This window comes from Pseudophryne corroboree, chromosome 2 (genome assembly GCF_028390025.1).
Source record: "Pseudophryne corroboree isolate aPseCor3 chromosome 2, aPseCor3.hap2, whole genome shotgun sequence".
Lineage (NCBI taxonomy): Eukaryota > Metazoa > Chordata > Amphibia > Anura > Myobatrachidae > Pseudophryne > Pseudophryne corroboree.
The window spans coordinates 906,334,187-906,349,158 of record NC_086445.1 but is presented as its reverse complement, the minus strand read 5'-3'; the positions used below and the strand labels follow the sequence as shown (position 1 = coordinate 906,349,158).

General features: G+C 47.0%; 1 protein-coding gene across 3 annotated transcripts in view; it reads left to right on the top strand.

Annotated features, from left to right (window-relative positions):
* The window catches only part of LOC135050001 (uncharacterized), a 186,890-nt gene that overhangs the window by 143,309 nt on the left and 28,609 nt on the right, over positions 1 to 14,972 (top strand). For 2 of the 3 annotated variants that reach the window (XM_063956075.1, XM_063956074.1), the window contains one exon: positions 202 to 359. The exons of the other annotated variant lie outside the window; for it this stretch is intronic. In XM_063956075.1, coding sequence (XP_063812145.1) covers positions 202 to 359 — 158 coding nt within the window. The remainder of the gene's footprint in view (positions 1 to 201; positions 360 to 14,972) is intronic. 3 annotated transcript variants of the gene reach the window in all.

Genomic DNA, 14,972 nt, shown 5'->3' with positions numbered 1-14,972 from the left:
ACTTTTTTCTATGCCGGGCAGCGTTGAGTATCCTCTAAAGGCTCAGATGATGTCCGGCTACCCCTCTGCCGCCGGCTGTGCAGCGTGACATAAAGTCAGAGGTCACGATGCGCAGCCCGCTGTCCGGACCTCACCGATTCAACTGCTCCTATATAGCATGTATTATTAGTTTCTTTCACATGACCTTATTTCTAAGTTTAGGAAATGGAAAGTGCTTTGAATGATGTCTTCAGAGAGATTCATCCTGGACAAGTGAAAAATCTCCTTACTTTGACAAGTGAAAACAATGATGTCTTTGATTCCAAGTTGTTCTTTTCCATGTGCGCTTTGTCAGAGCGCATGTTTTACTCCACACCAGTGTAAGTATTCTTTATGACTGACAGACAGACAGACATTTGCTCTGATTTCTGTACTACCTCCTACTTGTACACCAAATACAATGCTATTTTATTATTTCTGTTCATCTTTAAGGACCTCACAAAAGCAATCAGGTCATTAGTGGTGACGGGAGGTTCCATAATAACAGCACCACACTATCTCCAGTAAACACACAAATCACTTCCAGGTCATGTTAAAAAAAAACACACAACACAGAAACTTCCATACTTTCCTCCACTACCCTTCTTCCCCTTTTCTGATTTACTTTGGAACATGAGATACGTTTGTAACAAACTTGCATCTATCCATGATTAGTTCATTTCTAAAGCCCTTACAGAACCGTTTTACCACCTCTGCAGCTCTCACATTGAGGGCTGTTTCTCAGCCAGACTCCCAGACCTAGAACCACAAAAGGTGGTAGGATAGGCATCCTACTTTCTCCATACTGCACCTTCCAAGTCATAACCCCCAAACCCTCCCTGTCTTTTTCTTATTAAAGTAACCATTGTACATCTATTTAATCCTCGTTACCTTTGTATTGCTGTCATTTATCATCCCCCAGGTCCAGTTTTCCAATACCTTGAAACTTGTGCTGCTTGTCTCACATACTTCCATTCCTTTGACCTGCCTATTCTCATGCAAGGCAATTTCAACATTTCTATTTCCATCTGTACTCTCTCTACTGAAAAAATGTCTTTCACATCATCCTTTGGCATCTCCCAGTGGCCTTCGTCTCCTACTCACTGTGTATACTCTCCCACTTCTGTTGCAACTCTAATAGGCCCTACACACTTAAAGATTATCTGTCCAATCTGGCTGATTGGAAAGAAAATCTGGCAACGTCTGAGAGCAAATGACAATCAACCATTTGCTCACAAAATCCAGAAAATAGACAAAAACTGTTGTTCAGATAAATTGGTTTAATGAAAGAAACTTAACTAATTTGTCTAAAAGACCATTTTTGTCTGTTTTCCAGTATTTGAGAACAAATGGTCAATTGTCATTTGCTCCCATACATTACCAGATTTTTATTCCAACCAGAAAGATTGGACAGATAATCTTTAAGTGTGTAGGGCCCTTTACATTTCCAACTTGGCCTACCTGCTGTACAATTACAGCCTCACCTATTTAAATGACTTGTGTACAACTGCCTATCTCACTTTGTGGCCTCTCACCACTACTGAACTCTCTACAATCCAACTTTTGCTCCCAACATTTGGGTAAGACTTGACTAACAAAAGTGATCATTAAAGTTTAAAGGTCAATATTCATTGTCATCCATCCTCCTGGCCCTCTATATTGCTTTCCACTCTCTTTCCCTGCACTGTCTTTTATGAAACAGTTCTTTCCTGACCCACTTCCTCCTATCAAACCACCTCTATAATATCTCTATTCTATCTACTGAACATTGATAGGCTCTGTTTCCATGCCTCTGCTTTTCTTACAGAGCAACTCTTGTCTTGGTGAACTAATTTGCTCATTCTTCTAAAAGGACGATCAAATCTACTTTTCCTCCTTCAAACCTGGAGTTCAGGCAGTCTGGTATTGTATATACATAACTATAAACCACTAAGATACGAATGGGTGTAGCGTTATGGCCCTTTATTTAGGCATGAGCTTCTGAGAATCCACCATATCAGTACATAGAAAAAGAAGGACAGTCTATATGCTACTCTGAAGTTTGGGCCCCAACTTGCTGACCACCTATCTGTTATCAGAAAGAACAACTGTGCAATAAGAACTATTGTTTAACTTTAGGCATAAATGCAACCCAGACGTATTACAATGACTCTTATTGACAGGCTGCTGAGGAAAACAGGCTGCTGAGGAAAACAGGCTGCAGGTCAGATAATCTGACTATTACTATGACTGTAATAAACTCAGCAGTAGACCATGCTGTCATGACCTGCTGCCTGACAAGCATTCCTATTGGCTACCGATGTCACAAGTGTGAGATCTCATTGGCTCTGTATTCAGAGAAAATCTCCATGGGTTCCCCTTGATTGTGTGCACTATCCCACACATAATGTTTCATCACTATTGTGTAAACAGAACTCTGCAGCACTGGATAGTCAGAATGGCAAATCTTATAAAATACTAATGATGCCTAAAAATAAAATAAGGACAAAGGAGGTGTTTAAGTTGGATGGAGTATAGAGAGCACACTGCTTGACAGGGCTTACAGTCCTGTAGTGCTCAAGACTGGAGGAAGATAATGCTGTGCGGGTCAAAGCAGTAACAGCACCTTCTCACCCTCAGTGGTCCAGGTCATAGTTTATCCATGGCTGCAACCGTCAACAGAGTTTGAGGTAGGGAACTCCCATGTATTATAGCAGGAAGACAGATGAGCTACCATGCTCCCTCATAAAACATTTCAGGGGAAAGCTAGATGGGTGCACATACAGGAAAATGTGTACAAACCATAATACTGAATCAATGGTGCATGGTCCCCTTCAAGGTAAAAACTTGCATCTCAGTTACAGACAGTAGTTGGACATGATGTAACCAAGTGGGGACATTATGCTGAAATTATATAACTATTCATTGGATATTGAACTTACAAAAAAATCACCGGTGTTTCTGTTCCCTGCACACCACAATACTCCCAAAACCTCCTGTATTTATGTCAATCCTAAACAGAATGGAGGTGTGCATTAAGTTTCCAGATGCAAAAATTCATAGACTTACAGTCAATAACTCTATTTCTCCTAACTCCACAGTGTCCACAGGATAAACATTGGGATATGAGGTAGCGTCAGCAGATATGCACCAACGATCAAAGCTTTCAGCCTCACAGAATACAACAGGCCAGTCCCCTATATCCCTGCCTCAGGCAATTCAGTTTTTTATCCAAAGCTCAAGGCAGGAGCATCATAGAGATCCCTAATCAGGTGAGAAGAACACACATGCACACCCTTCCGTACAAGAAGGAAGAGGTTAGTAGGTGTAAGGATCCTCAAATCAGGTGCATCAGGGTGGGATCCCTGTGGATACTGTGGACTTAGACTTACCGTAGATAACTCTATTTATAACATAACTATGTATTTCTCCTGCAGGGTCCACAGGTTATCCACAGGATAAACCTTGGAATGTCCCAAAGCAAATTCAGTGGTGGGGACGCTCCTGATTGTACAGGAGAATCCTTCCCCTGCATTCAGCATCCTGAGAGGTAAAGGTATCAAAGGCATAATGTCTAATGATTGTGTTAATGGAAGACCATGTGGCTGCTTTACATATCTGTTCTGCTAAAGTACCACATTGTGCTGCCCATGACGGACCTACCTTATGTGTAGAGTGAGCAGAGAATTAGCCGGAATAGGGATATCATCCTGAGAATATGCTTCTGAAAGTCATTCGAAGCCACCTCGCCAGTGTCTGCTTGTCAGCAGGCCATCCTCTCTTGTGAAATCCGTAGAGAACGAAGAGTGTGTCTGTCTTTCTAATGGCACTGGTACGATCCACATAGATACTTAAAGCACAGACTACGTCCAATGATGCATCTCCCGCAGAAAGGTCCGGCCCTTGAAAGGCCGGGACTACAATTTCTTCGTTAAGGTGGAATTTAGACACCACCTTAGGAAGATAACCAGATTTGGTTCTGAGAACGGCTCTATCTGGATAAAAAAAATCAGAAAAAGAGACATAACAAAGGGCTAATTCAGATATAACGTGCAGAGAGTTAGATTTGGATGTGGTGTGTTCAAACTGAAATCTAAATTGCATTGTAAAAATAAAGCAGCCATTATTTATCATGCACAGAAACAAAATAACCCACCCAAATCTAACTCTCTCTACAAATGTTATATCTGCCACACCTGTAGTGCACATGGTTTTGCCCTGCTAACTGCTAACAAATTTGCTGCTGCGATCAACTCTGAATTGCCCTCAATGCCCCTAAATCTAAAACTCTTCTAGCTGAAGCAATAGCCAGTAGAAAGAGAACTTTAGCTGTCAGCCATTTCAGATCCACTTGCTTTAGTGGTTCAAATGGAGCAACTTAAATCCTAAGGCACTGTAGGAGGAACAAAAGGAGGTTGGATGTGAAGCATTCCCTGGAAAAAAGTGCAAACATCCTGTAGGTTAGCAATTTTCTTTTGGAACCATTCAGTCAATGCTGACACCTGCACTCTCAAGGAAGCAACCCTTAGACCTGTGGGCCTAAATCAGACCTGATCGCTAGGCTGCGTTTTCATACAGCCTGCGATCAAGTCTGAGCTGCGCATGCGTATGCACCGCAATGCACAGGCATGTCATTCCTCAGCGACGGGGATCGGCAGGCAGTGACGGGATGTATGAGAAAATTAATCGCACAGGCGATCGCAAGGTTATTGACAGGAAGAGGGCGTTTGTAGGTGGCAACTGACTTTTCAGGGAGTGCCCAGAAAACCGCAGGCGTGTCCAAGCATTTGAAGGGAGGGTTTCTGACGTCGGCTTCGGCCCCGATCATCTCACTGGAAGAGTAAGTCCTGGGCTGTGCAGAGACGTTTGTGCAGCTCTCCTGCACATGCGATCGCACTACTGCACAGCGAATTCCCCCTCCCCCTGTAGGCGGCGACTACCTGATCGCTAGCGTGCGTTTTTTGCATCTCTGCAATCAGGTCTGAATTAGGCCCTTTGTACATTCCTGCCTGAAGGAATGTTTGGACTCTGGAAACTCTGAAAGACCTAGGGTCAAATTTCGGTCACTGCACCATTGAATACAGGCTTGCCATATTCGGTGATAAATGCAAGCGGAGGATGGTTTCCTTGCTCTGAGCATTGTTTGAATTACCTGTGAGAATCCTCTTGCTTTCAAAATGGAAGTCTCAAGAGCCATGCCGTCAAACATAGTCAATCCAGGTGCTTGTAATAGCAAGGACCCCGAGACAGTACATTTAGACGTTGAAGGAGTAGGAATGGAGCGACCATCGACAGCCTCTGCAGATCTGTGTACCAATGTCTTCTGAGCCAAGCCAGAGCTATTAGTATCACGGAGCCCTTTCGTTGTTTTACCTTTCGCTTCACCCTGGGCAACAGGGCGATCGGTCGAAACACATAGGTCAGACGAAAGTCCCATCTTACTGACAGGGCATCCACAAAGGTCACTTTGGGATCCTTTATTCTTGACCCGTATGTGGGAACTTTGTTGTTCTGAGGGGACGCCCTGAAATCTATCTCCGGTAACCCCCACTTGTCTACTAGTCTGGAAGACCTCGGGGTGTAAAGCCCATTAGTTTGCATGAATGGCGTGTTGATTGAGAAAATCCTCTTCCCAGTTTAGGACTCCTGGAATGAACACTGCAGACAAAGCTGGATGATGAAGTTCTGCCCACTTTAACTTACCTCTTTCATTGCTTTTTGGCTGCGAGTTCCTCCCTGATGATTGAGATATTCAACTGCCGTTGCATTGTCCGAGCGAATTTTAACTGGTTTCCCCTGAAGACTGTCCTTTGCCTGAATGAGTGCCATATATATGGCCCAAAGTTCTAATATATTTATTGGCAGGCAACTTTCTTCCTTTGTCTACTGCCCTTGGAAGCAACTTCTTCCTGACACTGCTCCCCAGCCCTGAAGACTGGCATCCGTTGTCAGAACTTCCCAATCTGATATCCAAAAGGGTCTCCCTTTGTCCAGATGGGATGTCTGTGGTCACCAGGCTAATGACTTCCTTACTTCCAGAGGAAGGACCATAGTATGCGTTTTTATTGTATGATGTAATCCATTCCATTTGCAAAGGATCAGACATTGTAGCCTCGAGTGGAATTGAGCATACTCCACCATGTCGAAGGTTGAAACCATAGATCCCATTACAGGCATTGCTACGTGAATGGATACCCTTTGACTGTGTAGCAGCTCCTGAATCCTCGACTGAATTTTGGATATTTTGCTCAGAGGTAAAATTACTCTCTGAAGACCAGAACCCAACACTGCCACCAAGTGAGTCATCCGTTGTGATTGAACCAGGGACGACTTTGCCCAATTTATGAGCCAACTGTGTCTCTGTAAACAAGCTATTGTCTGTTGCAGATGACACTGAAGCAATTCCTGAGATTGTGCCAGGATTAATAAATCGTTGAGGTATGGAAAAATCCTTATCCCCTGCTAGCAGAGATAAGCCTCCATTACCACCATAATTTTGGTGAACACTCTGGGAGCTGTGGCCAGTCCAAATGGTAGGTCCTGAAACTGAAACTATTGCTGGAGGATAGCAAACCTGAGATAGCACTGATGGAACAGTGCTATAGGAACATGTAGGTAAGCATCCTGGATATTCAGGGATACCATAAAATCCTCTGGCTCCATGGCCACAATAATGGAACGTGAAGTCTCCATCTGAAAACGAGGCACCCAAATGGACTTAGCTTCTGGACTAGAAACAGGTTGTAATAAAAACCTTGTCCTCGTTGCGCAGGAGGAACTCGAATTATCACTCCTGACTGGAGCAACTTTTGAACTGCCTCTTGCAAAGCACTAGCCTTCGTTTCCACTGAAGATGGGCTTGTACAAAAAAACCTTTGAGGTGGGTATTTCTTGAAGGCAGACACATAACCGTAAGATACCGCTTCTTGCACCCAGGCATCTGTGGTGGACTGCTGCCAGATCTGTGCAAACTGAAGAAGTCAGCCTCCCACCCTAGGATCCCCCAGGTGGAGGCCTGCACCATCAGGCTTAAGGATTATCTTCTGGCTTGGAAGCCGCCCTCTGGCAGCCCAATGCTTTTTAGTCTTACCAGACTAGGCTTGGATTTGTGTGTGGAAGGACACTTCACTTTCTTGGAGTAAAGAAACTTCGCTCCCCCCCGTCACCGCCGCCGGGACACCCGTATCCGCCATCTGGCAGCTCGGCGGCAGATCGCTCAATGTGTAGGGCCCTTTAGTTAGTCACACTAGCAATCAGCCACATGTTATACATTAGTATATTAAGCAATATGAGCACATATTCAACGACATAAACATTTCAGGTATGTAGGTGAAAATAAGAATTTACTTACCGATAATTCTATTTCTCATAGTCCGTAGTGGATGCTGGGAACTCCGTAAGGACCATGGGGAATAGCGGCTCCGCAGGAGACTGGGCACAAAAGTAAAAGCTTTAGGACTACCTGGTGTGCACTGGCTCCTCCCCCTATGACCCTCCTCCAAGCCTCAGTTAGGATACTGTGCCCGGACGAGCGTACACAATAAGGAAGGATTTTGAATCCCGGGTAAGACTCCTACCAGTCACACCAATCACACCGTACAACCTGTGATCTGAACCCAGTTAACAGCATGATAACAGAGGAGCCTCTGAAAGATGGCTCACAACAATAATAACCCGATTTTTGTAACAATAACTATGTACAAGTATTGCAGACAATCCGCACTTGGGATGGGCGCCCAGCATCCACTACGGACTATGAGAAATAGAATTATCGGTAAGTAAATTCTTATTTTCTCTGACGTCCTAGTGGATGCTGGGAACTCCGTAAGGACCATGGGGATTATACCAAAGCTCCCAAACGGGCGGGAGAGTGCGGATGACTCTGCAGCACCGAATGAGAGAACTCCAGGTCCTCCTCAGCCAGGGTATCAAATTTGTAGAATTTAGCAAACGTGTTTGCCCCTGACCAAGTAGCTGCTCGGCAAAGTTGTAAAGCCGAGACCCCTCGGGCAGCCGCCCAAGATGAGCCCACCTTCCTTGTGGAATGGGCTTTTACAGATTTTGGCTGTGGCAGGCCTGCCACAGAATGTGCAAGCTGAATTGTACTACAAATCCAACGAGCAATAGTCTGCTTAGAAGCAGGAGCACCCAGCTTATTGGGTGCATACAGGATAAACAGCGAGTCAGATTTCCTGACTCCAGCCGTCCTGGAAACATATTTTCAGGGCCCTGACTACGTCCAGCAACTTGGAGTCCTCCAAGTCCCTAGTAGCCGCAGGCACCACAATAGGCTGGTTCAAGTGAAATGCTGAAACCACCTTAGGGAGAAATTGAGGACGAGTCCTCAATTCTGCCCTGTCCGTATGAAAAATTAGGTAAGGGCTTTTATAGGATAAAGCCGCCAATTCTGAGACACGCCTGGCTGAAGCCAGGGCTAACAACATTACCACTTTCCAAGTGAGATATTTTAAGTCCACAGTGGAGAGTGGTTCAACCCAATGTGATTTTAGGAACCCCAAAACTACATTGAGATCCCAAGGTGCCACTGGAGGCACAAAAGGAGGCTGTATATGCAGTACCCCCTTGACAAACGTCTGAACTTCAGGAACTGAAGCCAGTTCTTTCTGGAAGAAAATCGACAGGGCCGAAATTTGAACCTTAATGGACCCTAATTTTAGGCCCATAGACAGTCCTGTTTGCAGGAAATGTAGGAAACGACCCAGTTGAAATTCCTCTGTAGGGGCCTTCCTGGCCTCGCACCACGCAACATATTTACGCCAAATCCGGTGATAATGTTGCACGGTTACATCCTTCCTGGCTTTGATCAGGGTAGGGATGACTTCATCCGGAATGCCTTTTTCCTTCAGGATCCGGCGTTCAACCGCCATGCCGTCAAACACAGCCGCGGTAAGTCTTGGAACAGACAGGGTCCCTGCTGAAGCAGGTCCTTTCTTAGAGGTAGAGGCCACGGGTCCTCTGTGAGCATCTCTTGAAGTTCCGGGTACCAAGTCCTTCTTGGCCAATCCGGAGCCACGAGTATAGTCCTTACTCCTCTCCTTCTTATGATCCTCAGTACCTTGGGTATGAGAGGCAGAGGAGGGAACACATACACTGACTGGTACACCCACGGTGTTACCAGAGCGTCCACAGCTATTGCCTGAGGGTCCCTTGACCTGGCGCAATACCTGTCCAGTTTTTTGTTGAGGCGGGACGCCATCATGTCCACCTTTGGTTTTTCCCAACGGTTCACAATCATGTGGAAGACTTCTGGGTGAAGTCCCCACTCCCCCGGATGGAGGTCGTGTCTGCTGAGGAAGTCTGCTTCCCAGTTGTCCACTCCCGGAATGAACACTGCTGACAGTGCTATCACATGATTTTCCGCCCAGCGAAGAATCCTTGCAACTTCTGTCATTGCCCTCCTGCTTCTTGTGCCGCCCTGTCTGTTTACGTGGGCGACTGCCGTGATGTTGTCTGACTGGATCAGCACCGGCTGACCTTGAAGCAGAGGTCTTGCTAGGCTTAGAGCATAGTAGATGGCCCTTAGCTCCAGGATATTTATGTGAAGTGATGTCTCCAGGCTTGACCACAAGCCTTGGAAATTTCGTCCCTGTGTGACTGCTCCCCAGCCTCTCAGGCTGGCATCCGTGGTCACCAGGACCTAGTCCTGAATGCCGAATCTGCGGCCCTCTAGAAGATGAGCACTCTGCAACCACCACAGGAGAGACACCCTTGTCCTTGGTGACAAGATTATCCGCTGATGCATCTGAAGATGCGACCCGGACCATTTGTCTAGCAGATCCCACTGGAAGGTTCTTGCGTGGAATCTGCCGAATGGGATTGCTTCGTAAGAAGCCACCATCTTTCCCAGGACCCTTGTGCATTGATGCACTGAGACTTGGCCTGGTTTTAGGAGATTTCTGACTAGTTCGGATAACTCCCTGGCTTTCTCCTCCGGGAGAAACACCTTTTTCTGGACTGTGTCCAGGATCATCCCTAGGTATAGGAGTCGGGTAGTCGGGATCAGCTGAGATTTTGGAATATTGAGAATCCAACCGTGCTGGCGCAGCACTATCTGAGATAGTGCTACCCCGACTTCCAACTGTTCCCTGGATCTTGCCCTTATCAGGAGATCGTCCAAGTAAGGGATAACTAAAACTCCCTTCCTTCGAAGGAGTATCATCATTTCGGCCATTACCTTGGTAAAGACCCGGGGTGCCGTGGACAATCCAAACGGCAGCGTCTGAAACTGATAGTGACAGTTCTGTACCACAAACCTGAGGTACCCTTGGTGAGAAGGGCAAATTGGGACATGTAGGTAAGCATCTTTGATGTCCAGAGACACCATATAGTCCCCGTCTTCCAGGTTTGCAATCACTGCTCTGAGTGACTCCATCTTGAATTTGAACCTTTGTATGTAAGTGTTCAAGGATTTTAGGTTTAAAATTGGTCTCACCGAGCCGTCCGGCTTCGGTACCACAAATAGTGTGGAATAGTACCCCTTTCCCTGTTGTAGGAGAGGTACCTTGATTATCACCTGCTGGGAATACAGCTTGTGAATGGCATCCAATACTGCCTCCCTGTCTGAGGGAGACGTCGGTAAAGCAGACTTTAGAAAACGGCGAGGGGGAGACGTCTCGAATTCCAATTTGTACCCCTGAGATACCACTTGAAGGATCCAGGGGTCCACTTGCGAGTGAGCCCACTGCGCACTGAACTTCTTGAGACGGGCCCCCACCGTGTCTGCTTGTAAAGCCCCAGCGTCATGCTGAGGACTTTGCGGAGGCGGGAGAGGGCTTTTGTTCCTGGGAACTGGCTGTTTGTTGCAGCCTTTTTCCTCTCCCTCTGCCACGGGGCATAAATGAGGCGCCTTTTGCCCGCTTGCCCTTATGGGGCCGAAAGGACTGCGCCTGATAATACGGCGTCTTCTTAGGTTGAGAAGCTACCTGGGGTAAAAATGTGGATTTTCCAGCAGTTGCCGTGGCTACCAGGTCTGATAGACCTACCCCAAATAACTCCTCCCCCTTATAAGGCAATACTTCCATGTGCCTTTTAGAATCCGCATCACCTGACCACTGCCGCGTCCATAAACCTCTTCTAGCAGAAATGGACAGCGCGCTAACTCTTGATGCCAGTCGGCAAATATCCCTCTGTGCATCACGCATATATAGAAATGCATCCTTCAAATGCTCTATAGTCAGTAATATACTGTCCCTATCTAGGGTATCAATATTTTCAGTTAGGGAATCCGACCACGCCAGGCCCGCACTGCACATCCAGGCTGAGGCGATTGCTGGTCGCAGTATAACACCCGTGTGAGAGTATATACATTTTAGGATATTCTCCAGCTTTCTATCGGCAGGTTCCTTTAGGGCGGCCGTATCAGGAGAGGGTAGTGCTACCTGTTTTGACAAACGTGTGAGCGCTTTATCCACCCTAGGGAGTGTTTCCCAACGTGCCCTATCCTCTGGCGGGAAAGGGTACGATGCCAATAACCTTTTAGGAATTATCAGTTTTTTATCGGGGGAAACCCACGCCTCATCACACACTTCATTTAATTCCTCGGATACAGGAAAAACTACAGGCAGTTTTTTCTCACCAAACATAATACCCTTTTTAGTGGTACTTGTATTATCAGAGATATGCAATACATTTTTAATTGCTTCAATCATGTAACGTGTGGCCCTAGTGGAAGTCACGTTTGTCTCATCATCGTCGACACTGGAGTCAGTATCCGTGTCTGTGTCTGCCATTTGAGGTAACGGGCGTTTTAAAGCCCCTGATGGCGTTTGAGACCCTTGGACAGGCACAAGCTGAGTAGCCGGCTGTCTCATGTCGTCAACTGTCTGTCGTAACGAGCTGACACTGTCACGCAATTCCTTCCATAAGCTCATCCACTCAGGTGTCGACTCCCCAGGGGGTGACAACTGTATAATAGGCAATTGCTCCGCCTCCATCTCATTTTCCTCCTCAAACATGTCGACACAATCGTACCGACACACCGCACACACACAGGGAATGCTCTGATAGAAGACAGGACCCCACTAGCCCTTTGGGGAGCCAGAGGGAGAGTATGCCAGCACACACCAGAGCGCTATATATAAACAGGAATACCACTATAAAATGTGCTTTTCCCTTTATAGCTGCTGTTAGTATCAAAACTGCGCCAATTTAGTGCCCCCCCCCTCTCTTTTTTACCCTTTTCTGTAGTGCAGGACTGCAGGGGAGAGTCAGGGAGACGTCCTTCCAGCGGAGCTGTGATGGAAAATGGCGCCTGTGTGCTGAGGAGATAGGCTCCGCCCCCTTCTCGGCGGCCTTTTCTCCCGCTTTTTTGTAAGTTCTGGCAGGGGTTAAAATACATCCATATAGCCCTGGGGGTTATATGTGGTGTATTTATGCCAGCCAAGGTGTTTTACATTACTGCTCAGGGCGCCCCCCCCTAGCGCCCTGCACCCTCAGTGACCGGAGTGTGAAGTGTGCCTGAGTAACAATGGCGCACAGCAGCAGTGCTGTGCGCTACCTTGTTGAAGACTGATGTCTTCTGCCGCCGATTTTTCCGGACCTCTTCTTGCTTCTGGCTCTGTAAGGGGGCCGGCGGCGCGGCTCTGGGACCGAGGTCCGAGGCTGGGCCTGTGTTCGGTCCCTCTGGAGCTAATGGTGTCCAGTAGCCTAAGAAGCCCAATCCACTCTGCGCTTCAGGTGAGTTCGCTTCTTCTCCCCTTAGTCCCTCGATGCAGTGAGCCTGTTGCCAGCAGGTCTCACTGAAAATAAAAAACCTAAAACTAAAACTTTCACTAAGAAGCTCAGGAGAGCCCCTAGTGTGCACCCTTCTCGGCCGGGCACAAAAATCTAACTGAGGCTTGGAGGAGGGTCATAGGGGGAGGAGCCAGTGCACACCAGGTAGTCCTAAAGCTTTTACTTTTGTGCCCAGTCTCCTGCGGAGCCGCTATTCCCCATGGTCCTTACGGAGTTCCCAGCATCCACTAGGACGTCAGAGAAATATATTACTGCATTACCTTATATAGGACTTTAAACATATTCAGTCGCATAGCGAAAGAAAACAGCAGCAATAGTTTGTAGACTCATATGCATCAGGCACTTATCCAGCTACTTGTACTAAATGGTATGTAGAGACTTAGTGCTGTATCACCCTGCTCAGGAGAGTGGGATACAGAGAGATTTCACCTGGCTTCCAGGATCGATCAATACATATAGTGAATGCTGAATGGATCCAGATGCTATTAGTGTACACAACTGCCTAGTAAACTTACAGTGAACAGACACCCAAGTAAACACTGACGCACCAGTAACAGCCGCCTATGCTGCGACTGAGTCCTTTAGTTACACAGCATCACAGACGGAAGTGTGAAATCAGTTCATAGCGGGAAACTCGTCATGAACCGGGGGGAGGGGTGACCAGGGGAGCATCTAACTCTCCACTGCTGCCATCAACGCCAGTGATCATGGCCTCATATTAATCCCTGGAGCCTATGATCCCTGGGGCCTAGTGCTGGTGCACCCGAGGTGGCAGCCGCATCAGCGACTGTTCGGTAGTCTCCCCCACTAAGCGGAGCTGTACCTTACCTTCTCTCCATGCTCCGGCCACAGCCTGGTAACGTCAGCTGGACTTACTAGTACATCCTACACAGACACCCGCCAAAACAGCACAGTACACGTGGGTGAGTGTTATTGCGACCTGGCGGAGAGATGTTGGAGAGACTAAGGTGCGTTTAACATGCTTTTTAGAAAACTCGCTCAAAAACGTAAGACTTTAAAAAAAATAAGAATTTACTTACCGATAATTCTATTTCTCGTAGTCCGTAGTGGATGCTGGGGACTCCGTAAGGACCATGGGGAATAGCGGCTCCGCAGGAGACTGGGCACAAAAGTAAAGCTTTAGAACTACCTGGTGTGCACTGGCTCCTCCCCCTATGACCCTCCTCCAAGCCTCAGTTAGGATACTGTGCCCGGACGAGCGTACACAATAAGGAAGGATTTTGAATCCCGGGTAAGACTCATACCAGCCACACCAATCACACCATATAACTTGTGATCTAAACCCAGTTAACAGCATGATAACAGAGGAGCCTCTAGAAAAGATGGCTCACTACAGCAATAACCCGATTTTTTTTTTTTTTTTTTGGTAACAATAACTATGTACCAGTATTGCAGACAATCCGCACTTGGGATGGGCGCCCAGCATCCACTACGGACTACGAGAAATAGAATTATCGGTAAGTAAATTCTTATTTTCTCTGACGTCCTAGTGGATGCTGGGGACTCCGTAAGGACCATGGGGATTATACCAAAGCTCCCAAACGGGCGGGAGAGTGCGGATGACTCTGCAGCACCAATGAGAGAACTCGAGGTCCTCCTCAGCCAGGGTATCAAATTTGTAGAATTTTACAAACGTATTTGCTCCTGACCAAGTAGCTGCTCGGCAAAGTTGTAAAGCCGAGACCCCTCGGGCAGCCGCCCAAGATGAGCCCACCTTCCTTGTGGAATGGGCTTTTACAGATTTTGTCTGTGGCAGGCCTGCCACAGAATGTGCAAGCTGAATTGTACTACAAATCCAACGAGCAATAGTCTGCTTAGAAGCAGGAGCACCCAGCTTGTTGGGTGCATACAGAATAAACAACGAGTCAGATTTTCTGACTCCAGCCGTCCTGGAAACCTATATTTCCAGGGCCCTGACAACGTCTAGCAACTTGGAGTCCTCCAAGTCCCTAGTAGCCGCAGGCACCACAATAGGCTGGTTCAGGTGAAACGCTGAAAACCACCTTAGGGAGAAACTGAGGACAAGTCCTCAATTCCGCCCTGTCCGAATGGAAAATCAGATGAGGGCTTTTACAGGATAAAGCCGCCAATTCTGACACGCACCTGGCCCAGGCCAGGGCCAACAGCATGACCACTTTCCATGTGAGATATTTTAACTCCACATATTTAAGTGGTTCAAACCAAAGTGACTTTTGGAACCC